Source organism: Balaenoptera physalus (genome assembly GCF_965194825.1).
Source record: "Balaenoptera physalus genome assembly, chromosome: 19".
Taxonomy (NCBI): Eukaryota; Metazoa; Chordata; class Mammalia; order Artiodactyla; family Balaenopteridae; genus Balaenoptera; species Balaenoptera physalus.
Window position 1 is genome coordinate 16,856,903 of NC_138900.1, and position 23,785 is coordinate 16,880,687.

The 23,785-nt window shown below is 45.5% G+C and overlaps 1 protein-coding gene across 1 annotated transcript; it reads right to left on the reverse strand.

The window, feature by feature from the left end:
• Positions 1-10,627: 10,627 nt before the first annotated feature.
• On the reverse strand, positions 10,628-23,555 carry FFAR2 (free fatty acid receptor 2). Its single transcript, XM_082438312.1, has 2 exons — positions 23,149-23,555; positions 10,628-22,602 (listed from the first exon to the last, which is right to left on the reverse strand). The coding sequence occupies exons 1-2, from the start codon at positions 23,247-23,249 to the stop codon at positions 21,606-21,608; spliced, it is 1,098 nt and encodes a 365-aa protein (XP_082294438.1). The 5' UTR covers positions 23,250-23,555; the 3' UTR covers positions 10,628-21,605.
• Positions 23,556-23,785: the final 230 nt, after the last annotated feature.

Consider the following 23,785-nt stretch of genomic DNA (forward strand, 5'->3'; position numbering starts at 1 on the left):
ATACACATTTTCTACACACTTATGGATGCAGCATTCCACAACAATATATTATAAAAACAAGAAAGTGTCTTTGAGTAATTTGTGAGTGCTGAGGGGATGCAGAATAAAGAAACAGTTTGAGTCTAGGAAGACTGGAATCTGAAGGAAAAGAACGTGCAGACATGCTTGTGTAAGTGGGTGATGGATGTCCTCTAGATCAAATGAAACTGACAAAAATGTACCAACATGGGTGAGATAATTCAGAGGATTCAAAGAACGGAAGACAAGATACCTGTTCTCTCTTGGGAATGTGTAGGATGAGGAAGAAGCCAGGAAGTAGCTATACTTCACTCTACACTTTATAAAAACAACCAATGCATTCTGTGTGGACATTATGCCACTCATTAAATAGGATGAAGAGATATATGTTGAAATATGGAACAATCTCGAAGATATAGTAGAATGAAAAAAAAAAAAGGGGCAGAGCAGTGTGAATAGTATGTTAGAAAAAAAAGATGGTACAAATATATGCTCTTATATGCATACAGTATCTCTAGAATAAAACTCAAGAAGTAACAGTGATCACCTCTGGGGACTGATGTACTCACACTCTGTGCCCTTTTGGATTTTATGAAAAAAATTCTTTTTACCATGTGTACATATTCAAAAGGATAAAGTAAAAAAAACAAAACCCTAATAAAACAAACACACCAAAAAACCTTCTACATTTTAAGGTGTCAGGGCCTAGCCCGTGAACTGGTCCTGAGTAGGCACTTCTTACTGAGTGAATGATGTGGATTTCCCATACATTTACCACACCCTTCTGCTACTCAAACTGTGGTCCTTAGACCAGAAGTATCAGCACCACTTGGGCTCGTGAGAAAGCAGAATCTCAGCCCACTCCAGAGCCAATGAATCAGAATATGCATTTTAACAAGAACCCCGCCCCCCCGCCCACCCCCATAGGATTCAAATGCACAGTGAAGTTTGATTAATACTGACTGCCTGAGGCATTATGTTAAGTGCTGTGCAGAATGCCTTCAAGGAGCTTCTGATCCAGCTGCAGTTAAAGGAAGTGCATAGGTAGAAAGCGCTGGATACAACTAGAAAAGATGCATTTAAATTCAGCAGAGGGGAGAAATTCTTTTGGAGTCAGGGTAAAAAAACTAGGGGAGGGACTTTTCTGGTGGTCCAGTGGTTAAGACTCCGCCCTTCCACTGCAGGGGGCGTGGGTTCATCCCTGGTCAGCGAACTAAGATCCCACATGCTGCGCTGCGTGGCCAAAAACAAACGAACAAACAAAACCCCTCCAAAAACTAGGGGAAGTAACTTTTGAGCTGGACATTGAAGAATTCATAATAGGACTAAAAAAGAACAACAAACCCATTGGTTACCTTTAGAGGCTGCTGGGAACCAATTCATTATTTTGAAAACTGCTAAATAAAGGGAACGAACAAAGAAATTTTTTTATTGTTTAAGATGATTTGAAAATGGTATTGTAGTTCTGTTTTTAAAAAAACAGTCTTTAGGGGCTTCCCTGGTGGCGCAGTGGTTGAGAATCTGCCTGCCAATGCAGGGGACACGGGTTCGAGCCCTGGTCTGGGAAGATCCCACATGCCGCGGAGCAACTGGGCCCGTGAGCCACAACTACTGAGCCTGCGCGTCTGGAGCCTGTGCTCCGCAACAAGAGAGGCCGCGATAGTGAGAGGCCCGCGCACCGCGATGAAGAGTGGCCCCCGCTTGCCGCAACTAGAGAAAGCCCTCGCACAGAAACGAAGACCTAACACAGCCAAAAAATTAAATAAATAAATAATAATTAAAGGTGCTAATAATTAAAAAAAAAAAGTCTTTATCTTAGAGATACATAATGACAAATTTAGAGATGAAATAATTAAACTGTTTGGGATTTCCTTCAAAATAATCTAGTGGGGTGAATAAATTGGAGTATGTACAGGAAGTAAGGCTGGTAATTACTAAAACTTAGCCGATAAATACATGGGGGTTCATTATATACTAGATTTTTACTTTTGTGTATTTTGAAATTTTCCACAATAAAAGTTTAGAAAATAATTTTTAAAAAAGTGTACTTTTGTTCTTTTGGAGCAAGGGGGAGGACGGTGGAGGATCCCCCCAGCAGGCAGAGCATAAATGCAGAACTGGTAGTGCAGTATGCTGGATTGGAGACATTGTAATCCAGCCTGGCTACGGGGTAGGGGCTGAAGGCTGGAAATGCAGGTTGGGTCTGATGATGGAGGGCCGTGGATACAAGGCTGAGAAATTTCCACCCCATCCCGTGGTCAGTGCAGAGATTCCTGCAGGTGGTAACAATCACAGCAACAATAGCCACTCTTATTTGGTTCTTATCACAAACCAGGCTTCATGCCAAGTGCTTTGCACGTATTATCTCAGTTGATCCACATAACAACGCTATTAGGTTGGCATCAATATCCCCATCTCACAAGTGAAGAAACTGAATCTCAGAGAGATGAAGTACTTTGTTCAGGCTCACACAGCCTAAACAGAGCCAGAACTAAGCCCGCATGGACCTAGGACATTACCCCCACTTTAACTGGAGTTGTACAACATTCATTTGCTTTATAAACTGGGGTTCTATATAAGATTTTGCTGGACAAAATGCTTCCATTTCATAAAAAAGTTTGGAAATCACTGCTGAGAATGATGGGCAGCTGCTGAAGGCACTTAAGGCACTATAGCCTGGTGGTTAGAACACAAGTTTTAAAATCAGTCAGATCCGGTTTCAAATTCTGTTCCTACCACTTTACTAGCTATGTGACCTCTGGGTGGCCACTCTGTTGGGGCCTCAGTTTTATCATCTGTAAAGTGGGAATAATATCAATACTTCATAGGAGTTAAGAAACACTCAATAAAAATGTTAACCAAACATTCATATTAACAAAGGGTAGCTGTTATTAGTACTCTGTAACTCTAGTCAGATCGTGACCCAGATAGATTCACACTGAGAGAGCTAATATTCACAACTGCATGCATTTGCTCTCTCCTAACAGATGAGGAAACTGAAGCTCAGACAAGTGAAGTGACTTTCCCAAGGGCATCCAGAGAGGAAGCAGCAGAGCCAGGTTTTGAACCCAGGTTCTGTTAGACTCCAAAACCTTAGAGCTTTTAATAATTCTAATTTCCTGTCCATAAGGCACAAAAAGAACACCTACCATGTGTAAGATATTGTGTTAGTACTTTACATTTGTGGTCTTATTTAATTCTTACAACTTTATGAAGTCAGTACTATAATCAAGTCTGTTTTATACAAAGGAAAATAAAACTCAAAGGGGCAAATCATGGCTCGGTTTAACTTGCTGTCAATGAAGTTTCTCGTCAAACTTCTGAATGATAAAACCAGGACTGAAGTACAGAGTTGTGCATACGTGCACCCCAGCAACTGCCATCCAAGGGATACACTAGAAACCTGCACATATATGCAAAGCGGCAGGTATCCGGATTCTCACAGCAGCAATGCTTGCAATAGCTCAATGGTGGAAACCACCTATATGTCCATCAACAAGAGAATGGATACATAAAATGTGGTATGTCCACGGGGTGGAATGGTAGGTATCCAGCAGTGAAAATGAGATAGAGTTACATGTATCAACCAGGCTGAGGTTAAAAAATGTTAATTGAAAAATGCAAGTTGCAAAATAATACCTGCAGTGTGAAACCATTAATACAAAGCCTAAAAACATGCAAAGCAATACTATGTGTTTATGGGTACCTTTACCTGCCGTAAAAGTGTAAATACCAGTGGGAAGGATTTTCACTAACTTGAGGATTATGTTCCCTCTGGGAATGGAAGAAAATAGGTTCAAGAAAGGTACAATCAGGCTTCAGCTCTATCTACAACGTTTTAGTTCTTAAAACAAGTCTCAAGCAAATAGATAAAAATGTTAAGATGGATAAAGCTGAGGGATATGTACGCCAGGCTTTGTGAGTGTGGTTTCTCCTATTTTTATGTATGTTTGAAATATCTCATGTCAAAATATTTTAAAGCAACAACAATAAAGACACCTTAATTTCAACCTGCCAAAAGCCCTTCAGCCATGAAGGGATTCTGTGTCTGACACCACACTCCTCACGCCACCTCCTAAGTACAGTGGGTCCTGAGAGCCTGGTTTGCTTCGTTACAAACGCCCATGACACTGGCACTGTGGAGGCAGCCCAAGAACTTCGACAGATGAAATGTCCTCAGATGCTTCTGAGAAGCGAACACAACGTGCCACCCTTGACAACTATCATCCTATTAAGACCTCCCACTGCATTTCCCGACACCCAACAGATAAACCTACAGCAGAATTCCTGGGCGCTCCTCCCCAAAGCCAACGACAACCCAAACAAACAAAAAGCCCCCATTCCTTTCCCACTAACAGACCTCTCCCACTAACAGACCTCTCCCATTCCTCATAGGAACCTGAGTCTCCCAGACCGGGGACTGGAATACTGGTCCTCAGTGCCTCCTACTACAGCTGACCTCTTTCACATCTCCCTCCCACCAGACCCTCCATCACCCGTGGATACACAGTCACCTCCCAGAAGCCCTGAAAGCTCCTTCTTTTATGTTAAATCAGATCATGCCATCTTTCCACTCTTGTCTCTCTGATGATTTCCCGTTACTTTCAGAATAAACCATACCGGCTTTACGATGGGCCTCTTCTCCTACCTCCCCGACTTCCCTGCTCACTCTGGTCCAGCCCCCCAGCCTCTCTGGGGCTCTTCCCACAGGCCCAGCTTGCCCCCTCCCTGCATGACTCATTCCCCGCTGCCCTTGCCGCCCCACTTCATTCAGTTCTCTTGAGATGACAGCTCCCCTGTGAGACCTTTGCAGTCTGACCACACTACCTAAGGAATCACCTGCCCTTGTGATCTTCTAATTCTGCTTGATTTCTTGTTCTAGCATTTATCACTACCAGAAACATCTCTACTAACCTGTTATCTTCAGAGTTCTCAAGAGCTGCACTCTTCAGTGCAGCTATCTACTGTCCGCATGTGGCCGTGGAGCACTTGAAATGTGACGAGTCCTAACTGAGATGTGGGGCAACTGTAAAACACGGACACGGGATTTTAAAGACATTACAGAAAAAGAAAAAAGAGTATAAATATCTCACTAGTATTTTTATATTATATGTTGGAATAACATTTTGGATATATTGGGTTACAGAAAATATATTAAAATTTACTTCACTGGTCTTTTCTTACTTTTTCGAAATCTGGCTACTGGAAACTTTTAAATTACATATACGGCTCACGTTCTATATTTTAGATAGAGCTAATCTAGAAGAAGATCAGTGCTATGAAGATAGGAACTCTTTTGCTGCCCACTGTATCTCTAGCACACAGTGCCTGGCACACAGTAGGCACTCAATAAACACTTGTGAATTGAATGAAGGACCAATGCCCACGTCCATGCCTAAGCTTACATGCACAATCAAATACCGTTCTTTCACGCCCTCTCCTACGGGCGAGGAACCCTACCTTAAAATCCCCCAGCGCCTCTCACGTGATTCCCTGCATTCCTGATACAATGTGTCCTCACAGGGTCACAGGGTCGCTGTGATCACCTCAACCAGAAACCCTCCCCCACCACGACAAACCTCGCTGCCTACATACAGCGCCCTCATCACTCATTCTCAGCGTAGCATCAGGAATCAACGTCCATCTAGCACTGGTGACCTGATGAAAAGATCCCTCAAGACGTCTGATGAGCACAGATCCCCCTTACAGCTTATGGTCACGATAGCCCTCCTCACTGATTCCCAACAGATCCTCTGGGGCACCTCCCCTAAGGAAGCAGGAGCCAGGAAAACTAACTTTTGACTCCTTAAATTATCTCCAAATCACATTATTCAGAGTTACAGAGGCAGGCTGACTGGATTGAGAAACCAAGGTCTCATTCACCATACAACTGAAAAATCGTGTCCTGACAATTCCCTGGCAGTCCAGTGGTTTGGACTCCGCGTTCTCATTGCCGAGGGCCCGGTCGGGGAACTAATATAATCCCACAAGCCACGTGGCGTGGCCAAAAATAAAAAAAAAATTGTATCCCATTACCCGGCCACCTTGTTATTTCTTATCAATCAAATAGTCTGCACCATGATATTGCCCTGGATATATTTTTGTATAATTCATTCAGTGTAAACCTTTACGACATGGCACGATTTCTGTAACACATTTTACTTTGGCTTTGATTCATTTCTCAATATACCGCAGAGAGACCTCCCAAGGTCTCTCCTGACCTGAGAGAAGCCTCGTCCAGCTCCCTCCCCACAAAGACCCCGCCCAGGAATAAATCCTCCTCCCCTTGAGGCCCAAATTTACAGTTCTGATTATTCTCAGCGGAGAAGTCAGTTTCCAGCTCCGACTTGGCTCCAAACGCCAGCGCTAACTCCCCTTCTGGCTGCCCCAGCCCCGTGGCCTGTGCAGGATGCCAAGCGTTGAAGGAGGGACACCCCAGCTCCCACGGGCTGCACTCAGGTGCTTCCTTCCCTCCTCAGGCACTTTCGGTGGGCGCTAACCTGCACATGTTCCCTGGCTCTGGGGCCCCTTCCTCGGCTCTTTTCTGCCCACTTCCGGTTAGGACCACCGCTGGCCCCAGAGCGCACCGCTGGCCACTCATCACACCTGTTTTGGTTGAGCATCTGCACAGAAAGGCATTTTCAGGTCTCGCTCGAGGACTGTCACCCCACTTCTCACCATGCAGGGCTTGAAGGGCACAGGCACACTGAGAGAGGTACAGAAAAGGCGGGAAAGCTGAGACCTAGTTTGAGGGACATTGAGGCCCAGTTCTGAAGTGGGAGCCTCCGAATCCCCAAATTTTGAGGCAGAGCCGAGCTCTTCAGAACCCAGAAGGCAGAGTGGAGGGATGGAAGAGGAGTATCCAAAAAAAGTAAAATTTCTATCTTTTAAAATTGATTACATGTTGAGATAATATACTTTGAACCTGTTGGGTTAAATAAAATATATTATTAACGTTAATTATATCTGTTTCTTTTTACTTCTTATAATGTAGCTATTAAAAACTTAAAAATGGCTTACATTGTATTTCCATTGGATAGTGCCGGGGTTGATAGAAGGATACAATGCAAAGCTCTTAGCCCAGTGACTGACACACAATAAACGTCTGATAAATTCTCTAAACGCATTTTTTTACAGATTGCTTCCACGTGAAAAGTTTTTTTGCTGGTTATTGAGGATGCAGCCATGAAAAAAACTGAACTGCCCTGTGGCGCTCAGCTCTAACTGGGGAGACACACAATAGGTAAGTGAACACAGAACAAGGCACTTTCAGATCATGATAAATACACTCTGGAAACGAAACAAAACGGGCAGGGAACAGCAGGAATTGGCAGGGTCTCTTTAATTAAGGTATCAGGGAGCGTCTCTATGAGCTGGTAGCATTTGAGCTGAGACATGAATGACTAACAAAGTAGCTGGCCCTAAAAGGCCTGGGGGCAGGAGTTCCAGGCAGAGGGAGGAGACTCTGTAAAAGCCTTGAAGTAAGAATGAAGTTTCTATAATTGAGGAACGGAAAAGAGCTCTTGTGCTCAGGAAAAAGTTAGTAGGAAATGAGCCTGCAGAGGTGGAGGTGTGGTGGCAGGCTGCTTACAAGGGCCCGGTAGGCTGTGGTCACTGATATTGGAAGTGTGACAGGAAACTTTTGTAGCCATCTCCACCCAGTTCTTGCAGAGAATGAAGCCCTAACACTCGAAGGCATCCATTGCATGTCATGAATTAGGTCATCTCCTATTGTGTTAGCAAAAGAATGGTATTAGCCAGTATCATCCTTTGGAAAATTGAGTAAACACTCACTCATACCATTCTCTGCAGGGCTTAGTTCTCTCCCAAGACCCTGAGAAAAGCTGCATGAGAGGATATTTAGCAAGAGATTTGAAAAAAGATCACTTTGACTACAGTGTAGTGAGTGGAGGGCATAGGAGCCAAGAGGCGGGAATGGAAGCATGGCGATCGGTGAGTAGTCCTCCACAGTGGCTCAGATGAGAGATGGCAGTGCCTTCCACTGATGCTGCAGCTGGTTAGTGAGAAATGAGTATGTATTTTGGAAGCTGGAACCAACTGGACCCAATGGATTAGACATGGAGAGGAAAAGGAGAGAGAGAGAGGAAGGAGTCAAGGATAACTACTGAGTTTTTGGTTTAAGCAACTGGGTGGATGCCAGTGCCATGAATAGTGATTTGGATTCTAGTCTCAGTTCTGCTGGGGCACCCTGGGCAGATAAGTGACTTACTCTCTGCTGAGCCTCAGTTTTCTCATCTGTAAAATGGGGGTTGCCATGGAGGTTTGATGAGATCATGCACGGAAAGCACAGGTCTGGCACAGGGTAAGCACTTAAACTGCTGGTATTATCATCGTGATCATTCCTGCACAATTAGCACACTGAAGCAGGTAAAAGCAAGGGCTCTGAAACCAGTCGGACCTCAGTTGAGTCCCTGCATTGTTATGTGACCTTGGCAAGGTCAATTCATATCTCTGAGCCTCAGGTTCTTCTTCTGTAAAGGGGATTAACGACAATATCCTCCCTTCAGATCCAGTTGTGAGGATTCAGTGAGTCTTGAATATGAAATGCTTAGCACTGGGCATAGTACATAGTAATTGCTCAGTAAACACGGCCTAAGTGCTAGAGTAATTTGACTTTTCTTCTGTGTGTGTTTGGGGGCAGAACTATTAGTTAAAATAAGCTTTTTAAAAAAAATCTTTATTGGTAAAATAAGTATATATATATATTTTAAGGGAACTTTATTTTTATTTATTTATTTATTTATTTATTTATTTATGGCTGCATTGGGTCTTTGTTGTTGCGTGCAGGCTTTCTCTAGTTGCGGCGAGTGGGGGCTACTCTTCGTTTTGGTGCGCGGGCTTCTCACTGCGGTGGCTTCTCTTGTTGCGGAGCATGGGCTCTAGCCGTGCAGGCTTCAGTAGTTGTGGCATGCGGGCTCAGTAGTTGTGGCTCACGGCCTCTAGAGCACAGGCTCAGTAGTTGTGGCGCATGGGCTTAGTTGCTCCACGGCATGTGGGATCTTCCCAGACCAGGGCTCGAACCTGTGTCCCCTGCACTGACAGGCGGATCCTTAACCACTGCGCCACCAGGGAAGCCCTAAGCCTTTATATTTTTATTATGAAAAATACGTGCTCACTGGGAAAATGCAAACAGTACAGAATTATGTAAAGTAGCAGGTGAGAGCTGATTTACCTCTCCTTCCCCTAACTCCGTAAGTAACCACTGTTGGCTGCTGCATAGCCTTTCCCGATTTCTCTCTCTCTCTCTCTCTCTCACACACACACACACACACACACACACACACACACACACTTGAGTGCATGCATGTTCCCCTCTTCTTCTGGAGGCAGAATAAAACGATGGCTGAGAGCTCAGGCTCCAGAGTCACACAGACCCAGGTTCTAGTCTTACCCCTGCCACTTTATTTGCCATGAGATATTGGGCAAGTGATTAACAGTCAATCTAAGATTCAGTTTCCCTTTTTGTAAAAAGAAAAGCCGTGGCAGTACCGACGTTGTGGTTTGGTAAGGAATAGTGTGTGCAGAGGGATTAGCACTGTGACTGCGCGTATGAAGGTCTCGGACACTTAGCTGCTACTATTATATACATAACGGATCATACTGTTTTCTTTATGCTTTTATGCAACTCTTTTTTCTTTCCTTTTTTTTTTACACTTTAGAAAGTTTTAATTCCTATCTTTTTAATGCTCTTTTGCAATCCTTCCTTCCTTCCTTTCTTTCTTTCTTTTTCTTTCTTTCTTTTTCTTTCTTTCTTTCTTTCTTTCTTTCTTTCTTTCTTTCTTTCTTTCTTTCTTTCTTTCTTTCTTTCTTTCTTTCTTTCTCCCTTCCTTCCTTCCTTCCTTCCTTCCTTCCTTCCTTCCTTCCTTCCTTCCTTCCTTCCTTTCCTCACTTTAGAAAGTTTTAATTTCCCTGCAAAATTGGTATACAAATTTCAGGTGTATACTATTATAATTTGACATCTGTATGCACTACAAAGTGATCACCACCAAAGGTCTAGTTACCATCTATCACCACGCGATTGATCTTGCATCTGTTTTTGTAGCTAAGATGTCTTGAGCCTCTTTCCACACCACGACTCATCAAGATTCGATGCAGGGTTAAGGAGTTGGACCCCTTGTCAACTCCTTATCCCTAAGTTTCTGCTTCTGAGAGATTCCTGGCTGCATGTGAGTAACAGAGGCCACAGCCTCTGCAGTGTCCGGGCCTCCCAGGATTTGGAGGCAGGTAATAACCTTGTCTACCCAGGAGGTGGCAGGCAGAGTCCAAGAGAGGACAGCAGGTAGCACAAGGAAAGTGTGGGGCCCTCACAGCCTTTCACCCCTGTGGCCTGTGCCCTTGCAACTTGCTGTGACTTCTGAAGTTGCACCTTGTCTTCTGCAAGGGGGTCACGGCCCCTACTTTCACTTTTCCTTGGGGCGCCTCAGGCAGACTTCAGACTGTCCAGAGACTAAGCTAGTCTTAGATCCCAATATACTGATGTCATCGTTTTATAGAACCTGCTGTCTTGAGTATTTTGTAACTGGCTTTATGATTGTAATATGTTTTTTTCTTTTCATCCCCCCCCGCCACTGCCATCCTTTCTTGGAGAGAGTCCACTGGTTTTGGTAGATGGTTATTTTCGTCCCACCTCTCTCCCACCGTACACGTACTGCTCTTTCGTTCTGGGACTTATTCCCTCTCCTTCAAGGATCTAAGCCCCCTCCTAGTACCAACCTCTTCTCTATGCTCTATCAGTCCAAACAGTCCTACTTTTCTTCTTTTTCTGCTCCATCCATGTCACAAAACTCAGACATCCTCTTTCATCCTCTTTGCTCAAAGGTCCTTGGATTACTTACCCATGTCTGTACCAGTTTTCCTCTTTGTGAGAGAGCTTGTCTTGGATTCTTGAGGACCATTTCCTTGAGAGGTGATAAACCTTTAAAGTCTTATTTACAGAGGAAGTCATGGGAGGGGTCAGACAAATGACAGTGGCATGGGATGAAAGGTCAGGAACAAGGTTGGTGATTTCTTTGGTGCAGGACAGTTCCTGGCAAGGGTCATAACTGTATTAGGGCTGATAATAATTTGTTTCCTATCTGGCCCATGGGCTGTTGTCAGGATCAAAAGAGATAAGAGTCCAAAACCACTTTGTAACATGTAAAGCACCTTATAACCTGTTAGGTATCATTAGTCCACAAAATCACCCATATCCCACCCATGCTGTGGCAGGAAGAGCGCAAGATGGAAAGTCAAGAGACCTGGGTCTGCTATCAGCTTGTTGAGAGTGAGGAGCAAGCTTCCTTCTCCAGCTGATTGATTCAGTCATTTGTTGAACACCTACCTGTGTCAAGAATGGTTCTGGGTGCTGGGGATGCACAGGTGAACAAAACAGACAGGTTATTCTGGAACCCACATTCAAGAGGGGAAGATAGGCAATAAACAAGTAAACAAACAAATAACAATAGTAAAGAAGAAATACTTGAGGCTAATGATGGTAGATTGAATACCCGTGTCTCTTTTGGGTCCCTTCTGAAATCACACCATAGTGACAGTAAAGAGATCTTTCTGAAAGGCACTAGGCCCATAAGGACAGGGAGAAGAAAAGAGGATACAATGCCACCAAAATTTTGGAAGCACATGAATGAGTGGTAACTGGTAACTGACTTGGCAGACCTATGAAAGTTGAATCCCAAGCCAGTAGTAGGAAAAGCCAAGACTCAACCAAGCTTCTACTACAGAGCCCACAGAAAGCTCATTAACTGGTGTCAAGAGGTACCTCTGGAAATGTGGGTGAAGTGCGAGCTAACATAAGGAAGAGTGGTTGAAAGTTTATTTGAAAAGAACCCCCAGATCTCTTCCCCAGTTTCCTGATGCAAGGCAACTGCCCCTCACCCAAGAGAAGACTGGAGTTTTGTTCTCTGGAGAGGAGAACACAGAACGTTTTTGGAATGTGGGACACCAGACACAGTAGGAAGAGGGAGCAATGTAATGTACATCAGAGATTAAAGGAATGCTACATGTTGAGACCTTCCAGCTGTCTTTTCCATGTGACTCCTAAATTTCTGGCAGTCCAACTTTCACCCTCTAGGCAGGAGATTAGAAGAATCTTTTCTGGGAAATTTGATCAGCCCAAGAGGAAAACTCCTAAGCATTGACATGGGAGGTTCCCCAAATAAATGACCCAGCTGAATCACCCTCCAGTGAAGCCTAACTCATGTGCTCACAGCTTCCATTCATTATTTAATACCTATGGAAGGCAGCCTCCAAGACAGCCCCAGTGATCCCACCTCCTTGTATTCACCGTCTTGTATAATTCACTCCCCCTTTCAAAATGGGCTGAGTGGGAATTCCCTGGTGGTCCAGTGGTTAAGACTTGGCGCTTTCACTGCCATGGACCTGAGTTTGACCCTGGTCAGGGAACTAAGATCCTGCAAGTGGCAAGGCGTGGCCAAAAAAAAAAAAAAAAAATTAAAAAAAAAAAAGGGCTGCGAAAAAATGATGGAAGATCACTTTGAAGATTAGGTTTTTAAAAAGACTGCCTTCCTTCTTGTCGTCTCTTGCTTTCTTGCTTGCTTGCTCTGGTGGAAGCCAGCTGCCCTGCGGAGAGGCCCACATGGTAAGGAACTGAGGGAGGCCTCCAGCCCATAGCCAGCAAGGAACTGAGGCCCTCAGTTCAGAAGCCCTCAAGGAACTTAATTCTGCCAACAACCACATTTCTATGTGAACGTTTTCAAATATGATAAAAAGTAGATGGAATAGTACAATAGAATCTAATCCATCACCCAGATTCAACATTTATGGAGATTTTGCCATATTTTCATTCCTCTTTTTCCCTTTTCTGACTTTAAAGCAAACCCTAGACACCATGTCATATTATTTTTATATACTTTGCATATATCTCAAAAAAGTATTAGTCTCCTTCCTTCTCTTCAAAATGAGCAGACAATCAAGGATTCCCAGATGTCTGATGACAACTTCTGACCTAAAGGACAGAGGCCAGGGGACTTCCCTGGTGGTCCAGTGGTTAGAAATCCACCTTCCAATGCAGGGGACGAAGGTTTGATCCCTGGTGGGGGAAGTAAGATCCCACATGCTGCAGGGCAACTAAGCCCACGCACCGCAACTAGAGAAAAGCCCACGCGCCGCGGCGAGGAACCTGCGCGCCATGGCGGAGACCCACTGCAGACAAAGGAAAAAAAAAAAGGTTAGAGGCCAGTACCTAAAAAGGTAACTTGGAACAGGGAGATGAAAATTTCTTAAAGAGATCAGAGCGGATATTATAACCATGAAACAAAGTCAAGAATAAAAGAGAGTACGTGGATATGAAAAGTGATAGCAGAAAGGAAAAATTAAACAAAAGGGCTGGAAGATAAACTTGAGGAAATCTCACAGAAAGTAGAGCAAAAAGATTAAGTGCTGGAATATGGGAGAGAAGGAAAAATTAGTGGGTCAGGCTAGGAGGTCCAATATCCCCCAAATAATAGGAGTTCTAGAAAGAGAAAAGAGAGAAGATGAAGGCGAGGAAATAATCACAAAATGTTTTAAGAGAATGTCCCCAAACTGATGGATACTATTTTGCAGATTGAAAGAGTCCCAGTGCCTAGTGCAATGGATGAAATTTTAGAATACTTGTGAGAAAGGTAAAGGACCCTACAAGTTTCCACTAAGAAGAAGATAGGCCATAAACAAGGAATCAGGAATCAGAATGTCTTGGGAATTTTCAACAAGACTGGGAGCAAGATGGCAATATGACAAAGTCTTGAAAATTCTGAAGGAAAATGATTTCCCATCTAGAATTCCACATGTAACCCATATCAATTAAGCATGAAGGTAGAATGAAGACATTTTCTGACATGCAGAGTCTCAAAACATTTATTACTTTCTAGAGATGCTGTTAGAGGACATAAATGAAGGAAGAGAAACAAGAGCAGAAAAGCAAAAGACCTCTCAATTTAAAAACGTCCAGGGGTCAGCTGTACACCTGGCATAACCCACCACCAGTCAAGCCTGGAACAGGTCAGAAAGTCCTCGGAGAGATCTCTTCAAGAAGATGAATCTGTCTCCTACTAGTAACTCTGAAGGTCTTGAGAGGAGATAAGACAATTGGCAAAGAGTTTGGGTGAAATCAATGATAAGTATGTAAAAAACTAAGGAAATGAAAAATAAGGCAACTATTAATTCTAGGGTGGGGGGAAAGTTGTGCAGGGTATAAAAGTAATCATAGTTTACTATAGAGCTCCATTATTTACATAGTCACAATAATGTAAACATTGAGTATTATTCTAACACAATTATGATGTAAGTATATTATGATTATACAGAGTGGGAAGGGTGCGTGTGTGTTAATGTATTGGGGAGAGCCAAATCCACATCTGACATTGGGGTAAGTTCACAGATAAAACCTTATATTGAAAAATGAGAGAGTATAGTAAAATAAGTAAGTTCCTTACAGACATGAGGGATAAATATTCAGTTGAAAAAAGGTGAAAGCAGTTGCCTCCAGGAAGGGGTAAATGTTTGTGGTGGGGCAAGAGGGTGAGGGATGCTGTTTTTCACAGCAAACTATTTGACTCATTAAACAGTGTGCATGTATTCCTTATATAAAAATAACCAGTAAGACCAGAAAGTAGATGATGTCAGACAGTGATAAATGCAGTAAAGTCAGTAACTCAGGATAATGTGAGTGAGTATATCAGAGGGAGGCAGTTTTGGACTGGGCTGAGGAGGAAGTCCCATGAGCAAATGAAATTTAAGTCACAGGCAGCCTGAAAGATGAGGACTCAGCCATGTGAGAATCTAGAGGAAAAGGGTCCAAGAAAAGTGGGCAGTAAGTACAAAGGATCAGAGGGCAAGATCTTAGCAAGTTGTTGAAAGCACAAAGGAAGAATAAAGTGAGAAGGATGGGGTGCCGGGTAGGAGTTGGGGGCAGATGAGCTTTGGCAGATGGACAAGTGTCAGATGAGGCAGGGCCTTGCTGGCCATGGGGACACCTTGAGTTTTATTCTGAGAGCCATGCATGAGCAGCAATTGGAGGCCTCTATGCAGGAAAATAGAATTACATTTTAAAAATACTGTCATGTATAGAATATCTATAGGGTGTGAGATACTGTTCTAAGTGTTTTGTATGTATAATATTAAACTCACTTAATCCTCATGATAGCATGAAGATGTGTTAGCCCTTTTTTTTTTTTTTAAGTTAGAAAACTAAAGCACAGAGAACTTGAGTTGCACAGTATAAGCCGGGATTCAGTCCCAGTTACGGTGACTGCTGCCTCCTGGAAACCCTTCTGGTTAGTCCAGTGGAGGAGAAGGTCTAGATATGGTGATTCTCAGCCCTCTAAGCTTCCCAACACCTGGGAGCTGTAACAAAATAAAGTGCCCAAATGCACTGGCATTTTTAGAAGCTCCTCAGTGCAGCCAGATCTCAGTGCAGTTGAGAATCTTCAGACTAGAGACTTTTGAAGGTTCCCCAGGGTTCCACCACTCTGTCCTCACACCGCCATTTCTGTTGCAGGCGGCATGGGATGGCTCCTGGTTACCGCCTCGGCCTCCCACCCAGGCTGTCTCAGAGCCCAGGCATCCTGCCTCTCGCCAGCCACCACTCCTTCCCAAGAACCTGGCTTTCCATGCTGGTCTCTGCTCTGGGTACTCAGGTGTCTTGTTCCACCTCTGCTTCCTTTCTTTCCTCGGAGTCTCAGCTGCCAGTCTCGACCTCCCTCCCCAGCGTTCTGTACCAAACTAGTGCACACCACATGAATCATGTTTCCTTCCCTCCTTTCTCTTCTGCAGTGAGGTAACCGATTGAGAGAGCGAGCGTGCCCGTCTATCTAGTTTTGAGAGGGAGTCTGGGGTCCGCACCAGGGGTCAGAAGACCATATTGATGAGGGTTGGCGCATGTCACTTGACAGCTCTGAGCCTCAGTTTTCCGTGTTGTTAAGCAGGGAGAAGATAATGTGCTGCGCTTCCTATCGGAAACCTCGAGATCCGCCTATTATCTGATGCTTGCCTATCTTCCAGCCATCACTCAGGCCCAGTCACCCTGACCTTTCCGTTCCTTGTGCAAATTCATCTTGTTCAAGCCTTGCACTTGCCTTGAACCCTTTGCTTGGAACATTTTCCCCCCAGTTCTTGGTTTGCATGATTCCTTCTTCTCATTCTGGTCGCGGCTCAAAGGGCACCTTCCAGTGGCCTTCCCAAGCCACTCATTCATTCCTCAAAGTCATCCCCTACCCCGACTCTGTCTTACTGTCTTCACAGCCCTTAGCATCTTCTCAGTGTCTGTTTATTGCCTCCCTGTCTTCCTCTCCCACTGGAATGTGAGCTGCATGAGAGCAGGGGTCTTGTCCTTGTTCACTGCCGTGTCTTTAGCACCTAGAACAGGGCCTGACGCGTAGTAGGCCTCCATATACCTTTGTGGATGAATGAATGCCTGTGTATGATGACGTGATGTCTGATGTGGCACTTTAGAAACTCGAGACTGCTGTACGTGAGTGTGGGCTTTTTATTTAAAGCATCTGGATTTGGGAGCCGTATGTTTACTTTCCTAACACTGTTTCCTTGGGGCCGATTGCAGCTTGGGCTGACAGACAGCGGGGGACAACGTCTGGGGAGAGGGAGCCTGAGGTTAGAATAGAGCCGAAGCTAGCCCCTCCTTGGGTAAGCAGTTGGTAGACAGCTGACCGCAGCCTGCCTTGGCTCCCCGCCCCTTCACATCCTCTCCCTTATCAGACATTGGAAACTTTGCCAAGTAGGTTACTGGACTACTGCATCTGAGAGCTTAGAGACCTTTGTCCCAATTTCCTGGTTGAATGTGCAATTTGTAGATGAGAAATGTCCTCATTTCCGGTGACTAGAGAAAAATAATGAAACGGAAAAAAAACGGGGCGAAAGTATTTAACCACAGGAGGTAGAGAAAGCTGAAAAGAGAGAGAGAGAACTAACTAACAGAAACCTGAAGGTAAGGGGCAGGGAAGTTAAAGGGAGTGGAGTTGGAATCTTGGCCGTGTATTTACCTTCAGACCGTCTCTGGGCCCACCCATGCCTGCCTTCTCTAACCACAGTGATCCCCATAAAACCACACTACATGTGAGCTCTGGCTGTGTGGTCAGTTGAGAATTTCTGAGGAAGGGACACACAGCATCTTTTCCAGAAAGGGGAAGTGAAATAGTCAGTGCCGGTTTCCCCTTTCCTGCTGGTCAGGCCCCCAGGTCAGGCTCAGCCAGCTCCCTCTACCCCTGTTTCCTGGTAGCGGCTCTAGGCTGCTGTCTGTGTTATTCATTAACCAGGCACTAATATTTCTGTTTACCCATCTGTCATCCTGCAGGGGATTCAGAGGAGTCCCACAATCTAAGCAGCCACCCGGATCCTCTTGGATCTGGCCCAGTCAACCACATTTAGCTAGTGTTTATCGTGTTGAAAGTCCTGCGCCAGAGCCTTGTACGATATGTAGCCAGGGAGTGAGAAAGTTTTCTCAAGTAGGATGTGACCAGTGTGCCACTTGAGCATATGTGCTGAGCGGTGCATCCAGTGATGTGCTTGAGCTGGCTTGCAAGAGCCGATTATTAGCGTCGCTTGCCAAACACACGTTCGGTGTCTTCACATTGGTAGAAACTGGCCCTGGAAGGAGTGTGTGTGCCACAGATATTGGCAAGTACTGCACATCAGGGCCTTTGCTACCCTCCAACCCCCCGCCCCCTGCACCCTCATCCGAAGAACCAGCATACACTGGGGACATCTATTTATCAAAGACCTCTTCCTTCTTGGTTCTTGGATGGCCAATTCTAAAGAAAGAGGAAACAGCCCCACTTTCAGGGAGCTCCCAGCCTGATGAAAACCCTCTGTGTTTGCTAGAATACTTTATGGTTCTTAACTCTGTTGTATATATTATCTACTTGAGCCTAACAACCATCTCCCTTCAATGGTAAGCACAGATACCAGAGTGATCATCTTAAAATGGAAATCAGATTATTTCACTGTCTTGCTTAAAACCCTTGAACAGCTTCAAAAGCTCTGGCAATAAACTCATACTTCTATCTGGGGCCTAAAACACTTAGTGTCGTCTGGTCCCCCCTGACTTCCTCGACTTCCTCTTTCACTCTCTCCCCATTTCACAATATCCCAGCATCAGCTTCACCTGAGATTGTTAGAAATACAGACTCTTGGGCCCTGTCCCAGACCTACTGATTCTGAAACTGTGGGGAGGGAAGACCGTAATCTATGCTTCAGCAAACCCTCCCTGTGGTTCTAGTAGATGCCTGAGTTTGCAGACCACTGCTCTGTCCCCACACTGAGATGGGGGCAGAATCTCTCTGCCCCTGAGATGCTAAGGTTTTCTGCCTCCTTAGGGCTTTTGCACCTGTGGTTCCTGTTTCTAGAATGCTCTTCGCATGGGCCTTTGTATGGCAACTCCTTCTCATTGTTCAGGTCTCAGCTGACCATCACTGACTCTGGAGAATCTTCTAAACCCTCTCAATCCCTCATTATACTTTCTCCCATATCCCTATTTTGGTCCATTTGTAAAAACCATTTGCCACATTCTGAAATTACCTTGTTGCTTGTTTACTTGCTTATTAACTATTTTTTCCCACTGGAATGGAAGCCCCAAGAGGGCAGGTACCTTGTCTCTTATATGCTCTGCATCCCCAGCCCCTAGAAAACTATCTGGCTTATAGTAAATATATAAGTAGATAAAAATCAGTACATATTTGGTGAACAAATGAATTACTAATTTCCCAGTAAAGAGATGGGCTATGTATCAAATGACTTGATGGAGGTCAAATACTTGTTAGTGAGTAGCTAAAACTTCACCCTGAAAGTCTCAGACCAGGTCCAGAAATTTTCTTGTACTTTTTAGCAAGAGTGGCTATGTCCCTAAAACCCTGGGAATCTCTGAGTTGGAAGGAGTCTGGCAGTTAACTGGTTCAGCCCTTATCAGATGTGTGAGTTTCCTCCATGTTCTAAGATGAGTGTCTTCTACTTCAAAATTCCCGGAGACTGGGGAGTGATTACCTTGTTTAAGTGATTACCCTGACTGTTTAAGACGTAACTCCCTGCATCTTTTGCCCGTGATCTTTGTTCTTTGTGGGGCTACAGAGAATACATCTTCTATAAAATGAACCTAATCTTGTTCCAGCCACATATTCAGCATTCTCTTACTTGTTTCTCATATGTTGGTGAAAAAAGCAGGCACTTTGGAGTCTGGAGGGCCTGGATTCAAATATCTTCTCACTACTGACCTTGGAAAGTTCCCTTAATTGTCTCAGGCTCCTTCTTTAGAACAGTGCCTGGCGTTTAATGCGTATCATTATTATTATTATGTTTTGAATCTCCAAAGCATTTTGGTTCATTTTTCTGGCCTTGATTTCTTGGGTTAATTTCCTTTTTAAAAATGTGCTGCTTAGTACTCAATATGCTACTGATTAGATATCAGTGGAGTGGTTGTCATCAACTTGTTTAGACTCAGTTTCTTTTAATGCCACCCAAAATCAAATCCGCTCTTTTTTTTTTTTTTTTGGAAGGTGTAATATATCACATATGCATAGTAAGCCTACAGTCAGCTGAAAATCCCAGATTTTTTTCTTACACGTTACTGTCAAACCATCCTATATAGTTGACTATATATTATTTCCATCATTTTAAATGCTCTACTTGCTATGTCTCTTTTAAGTGGGAGAACATCTTTGTTTCACACAGGTTGGTATCTTAGAGCTAAATAACACTGTATAGTTTCTCAGCAGTTTTATCTATGCAGTCTCATTTGACTCCTCAGAATAACCCTGAGAGGCATATGGTACCCTCATTATTATGCTTTGGAAATGGTGGCTTGGAGGTTGTGACTTGCTCAAGGTCATCCCACTGGTAAGCAGAATTAACATCGAAATCAGAGCTCTTATGACACCAGTCAGGTGTTGTCTTGAGGAAGAAAAACAGAAAATGAGCTCCCAGTTCAGTGGGAGTAATAAGGAAAGTCTTTCTGAAGAAAGTGACTGTTGAGTAGGGTTTCATAAGAGGGGAAAAAGCAAACAATCTGAAGATGAGGCAGAACGGGGTTGAGGTGAGGGGGACTTATAAGCAGGAAAAGGTCTCTGAAGGAAAATTTCTTGTGCCCCTGAGCTAGGCCAGTGGTTCCTGACCTGAGCTGCCCTTCATAATCACCTGGGAAGCTTTTTAAATCTCACCTGCTGTAGCCCCACCCCCAGAGATTCCAAGTCGGTAGATCTGAGGTGGCTATTTGTATTATTTTTATACCTCTACATGTTATTCTGATGTATAGCCTCTGTTGCAAACAATTAGGTGCTGGAGAGCACAGTCTAGGGGTTCTTCTTGCAGAGAAATGTTAGGCAGGTGGAATTGGGAAGGGAGAGAGGATGCAGAGCAGGCAATGGGATGATGAGATATGAGTTCCTGAGAGGAAAACTTCTGATGAAAGGAAAACTCTGCAGGTTTCTAAGCTGGAGGATAACATGTTTTAAGCCTCTGTGATACACTGATAACTTTGAGCTGGGACTCGCCTCAGTCCTCTTTCTGAGTCCAATCTCTATTCATCAATCTAAACAGGAATACATCCCTCCACTCTTATTGCACCTTTAACATATTTCTGTGGTTTCAGATGTACCATCCTCCCCCTTCGCTGCTGAGTCTAGTTCTCCATCCCATTTTTGCTCTCCTTGTGCTTGCAGAAATGTTACAAAAATTGTGGACACTCTCCTCAGAGTTTTATAACCTTTATTTTCATTCTTTTTTTTTTTTCCTTGGTCATGCCACACAGCATGCAAGATCTTAGTTCCCCAACCAGGGATGGAACCCATGCCCCCTGCAGTGGAAGCACGGAGTCTTAACCACTGGACCGCCAGGGAAGTCCCTAATCTTTATTTTCAATCGGCCAGACCAGGTTTTTTCCTGTGCTCATCAGTGTTGAGCTCTAACAGATGGTTGCCAAGCTGGGTTCTGACCTGTGGGGGGCGCCATGGAGGGAGAAGACAAGACCCAGACCTCAGGTGGCTCCCAGTTTATTGGGGGAGACAGGTACACACATGAAGACGACTGGATCATACTTAAAGAGCAGCAAGTCACATGGATATTGCCCACACCTAGGTCATTATAGCTCTAAGCCCCAGTCTTCCCTCCTAATCCCCTTGGTTCAGAACCTTCCTGCATCTTCTCTGACCTCATTTAGAATTTCTCTCCCATCTCTTTCCCAGTGGCTTCATTCTAGCACCAACAGCTAGACCAGTGTGTAGGTGTTGTTTCAAAGCTGGTAGCAAGGTTGTTTTAGGGCTCTCTGCTTCAGCTACCAACCACCTCACACGGATGATTGGAATTTGTATTCTCTACATTGCTTCAGAAACTCTGGTCTGATAGTTCTCCTATGCCCAACCGTTTCTTCTTTCGTCCTGGAGCTCTGCTCCTTTGGGAAGGAAAATTCAGTCAGGAAAGGATACAGAGCTGGTGAGAGAGATTTTTTAGAGTCCCAGTCGTGGTTTGGGTCTGAGGATTCCTGAGTCCGGGCCAGGAACCCGTGTTCTCCCTCTCCCAGCCTGCTCAACTCATACAAAACCCAGAGTGCCTCCAAAGGTCCAGGGACATCCTTAGTCCGTGGTGAAGTCAGAACTCGGCGCTCCCTCTGCTTGACTCACACCCCTGTCCACATTCGCCACTTCTGCTGTCTCTTTGCCTCTGCGTCCCAGCAGGGAGGAGCCCTGATGCCGCAGTGCCTGCAACCCTTTTCCAAAGGCCCTGCGCACGACTGAAGAAGAGAAATAGAAAAGCAAGGGGTCCAGGCTGGCATTGAGGGAACTCAATACCACAGCTTCTGCCCGCCACCTGGGGCTTGCCTTCATGTGGAACCCCACCAGGTGGGATATGTTATATGGCCCAAAGCACACCAGGAAATTAAGGAGGGTCACCACAGCCAGCCCCACAGCTCGGCGCCGCCTCTGGGCCTGCACATGGGGCTGCGTAAGCATGATCCACACAAAGCGCCAGTAGCAGAAGATGGTGACCACCATGGGAATGAAGAAGAGGACGAGGAACAGCTCCAGCCGCATGGGAAGCACCACTTTCAGCTGCTCTGCGGTGAAGTTCTCATAGCAGCTTATGCTACTCTCATTTGTGGCCCTCTGGGTTGAGTTCGAGTACTGAATGATGATCACCAGGGTGCAATGACCAAAGGACACGATCCAGGAGATCAGGGCAGCAATCACTCCATACAGAGGCCGGCGGGACAGCTTGTACTTCACGGGGAAAGCCACTCCCAGGTAGCGCTCGATGCTGATGCCCGCCAGGAGCCACGTGCTGCAGTAGATGCTACTGTAGAAGCCAAAACCCGTGAGGGCGCAGACTAGCTCAGGCAGGTACCAGAGGAAGTCAGACGCGGCCTCCGTCATCTTGAAGGGCAGCAGCAGCAGCAGCAGGAGGTCCGCCAGCGTCAGGCTGAGCAGGAGGATGTGGATGGGTGCCGGGTTGGGCTTGCGGACGCGTCCCACGAAGGCCCGCAGCGCCAGGAGGTTGGCAGGGAGACCAGTGAGGAAGATGATGATGTAGGCTGAGAGGATCAAGGAGTTTTCCAAGTTGGGCATGACTGTTCTGGAAGAGGATGAAAAAGGACAGGGTCAGGAGGACCAACTCACAGCCCGCAGACCCTGGTCGGGTTCAGTCTGTGGACATCCTCCCAGGCACTCTCTCCCTTTCCCAGGCCAGGGCTTTCTGCTCCCACCACGGCTTTGCTCACACACCACCTGCCAGAACTGCTCAGAGCAATTGTTGACTTTGCCTGGGGCGGGATATTAAGCAGTAGTTATTACGTTTGCCATCGTGTGTCTCTTGGGGAGGCCAACCCTTGGCTTCCCAAGGGAATTCCCCCTCCGGTTTTCCCAGCCTTTCTCCTTCTCTTGTCACAGATACAGGAAGTTACTGTTAATCAGTTTCCAACTCTCCTTAAGTCCTTTCCTCAGTCAGAGACGTGCAGAGAGAAAAGGCATCCCTCACTACAGCAAGGAGGGAGCTGGGCGATGTCTCTCGGGAGAACTCGGGCTGTGAAAACCCAGGTCCCGAGACGCAGTGCTGGTTCCTCCTCAGGACCCTGCCACACGCCCAGGAAGCAGGTGCCCAGTCCCCAATCCATCTCCCTACCTGTTTTCCTTCTCCTTTTTGCAGAACACAAATTCTCCTCCATCTTTCCCTCCCCTGTCCAATTCTGGGGCTGTACTGAAAAGGGGAAGCTGGAGAAGCATAGGGAGGGGCGGCGGGGAGGAAGGGTGGGCCAGCACTGTCCTCTGGGGCTTGCCCCCCCAAAGACTTTAGAGAATATTCAGAAAAGCGCATGGGCAGTAACTGGCTCAGGAGCTGGGTGTTTTGACAATAAACAGAGGAACTCCTCTTAATGGGGTAAGAGTTTTCTGTTTGGTTTGTAGCGCTCACTACCCTCACGCATTCTGGGCCCTCCATCCTCTCTCCGGTCTTAGGGCCTGGTCCGCGATTCCTTGCCCCCCACCGGCTCCCGTTTCTGGATGTGATCCTTGCCTTCAGTTTCCCACAGACTTCATCCAGCGCCAGCCCCACCCCTGTCCCCCAGCCCCAGCCCGTTTCCCTCCAGTTCGGATCCCGGCATCGCTTCCCAGAGCGCAAGTACTAAGCCAGCTGCCTTGCCTTGTCTTTGTTCCGGAGAGAGAGGGCTTCTTGGGATTAGTCCTGAAGGAAAGTCTGAAAGCTTCTGGAAAAGAGGAACAGAGCTTTAGCCACTGCTACCGCCCATTTCACACAGGAGAAA

Excerpts from the sequence above, each read along its gene's own strand:
- FFAR2 (XM_082438312.1), bottom strand. The coding sequence starts at position 23,249 with ATGCTTCTCCAGCTTCCCCTTTTCAGTACAGCCCCAGAATTGGACAGG. Across the intron at positions 22,603-23,148 it reads AAAAAGGAGAAGGAAAACAG|AACAGTCATGCCCAACTTGG; the intron begins GTAGGGAGATGG and ends ATCCTCTTCCAG.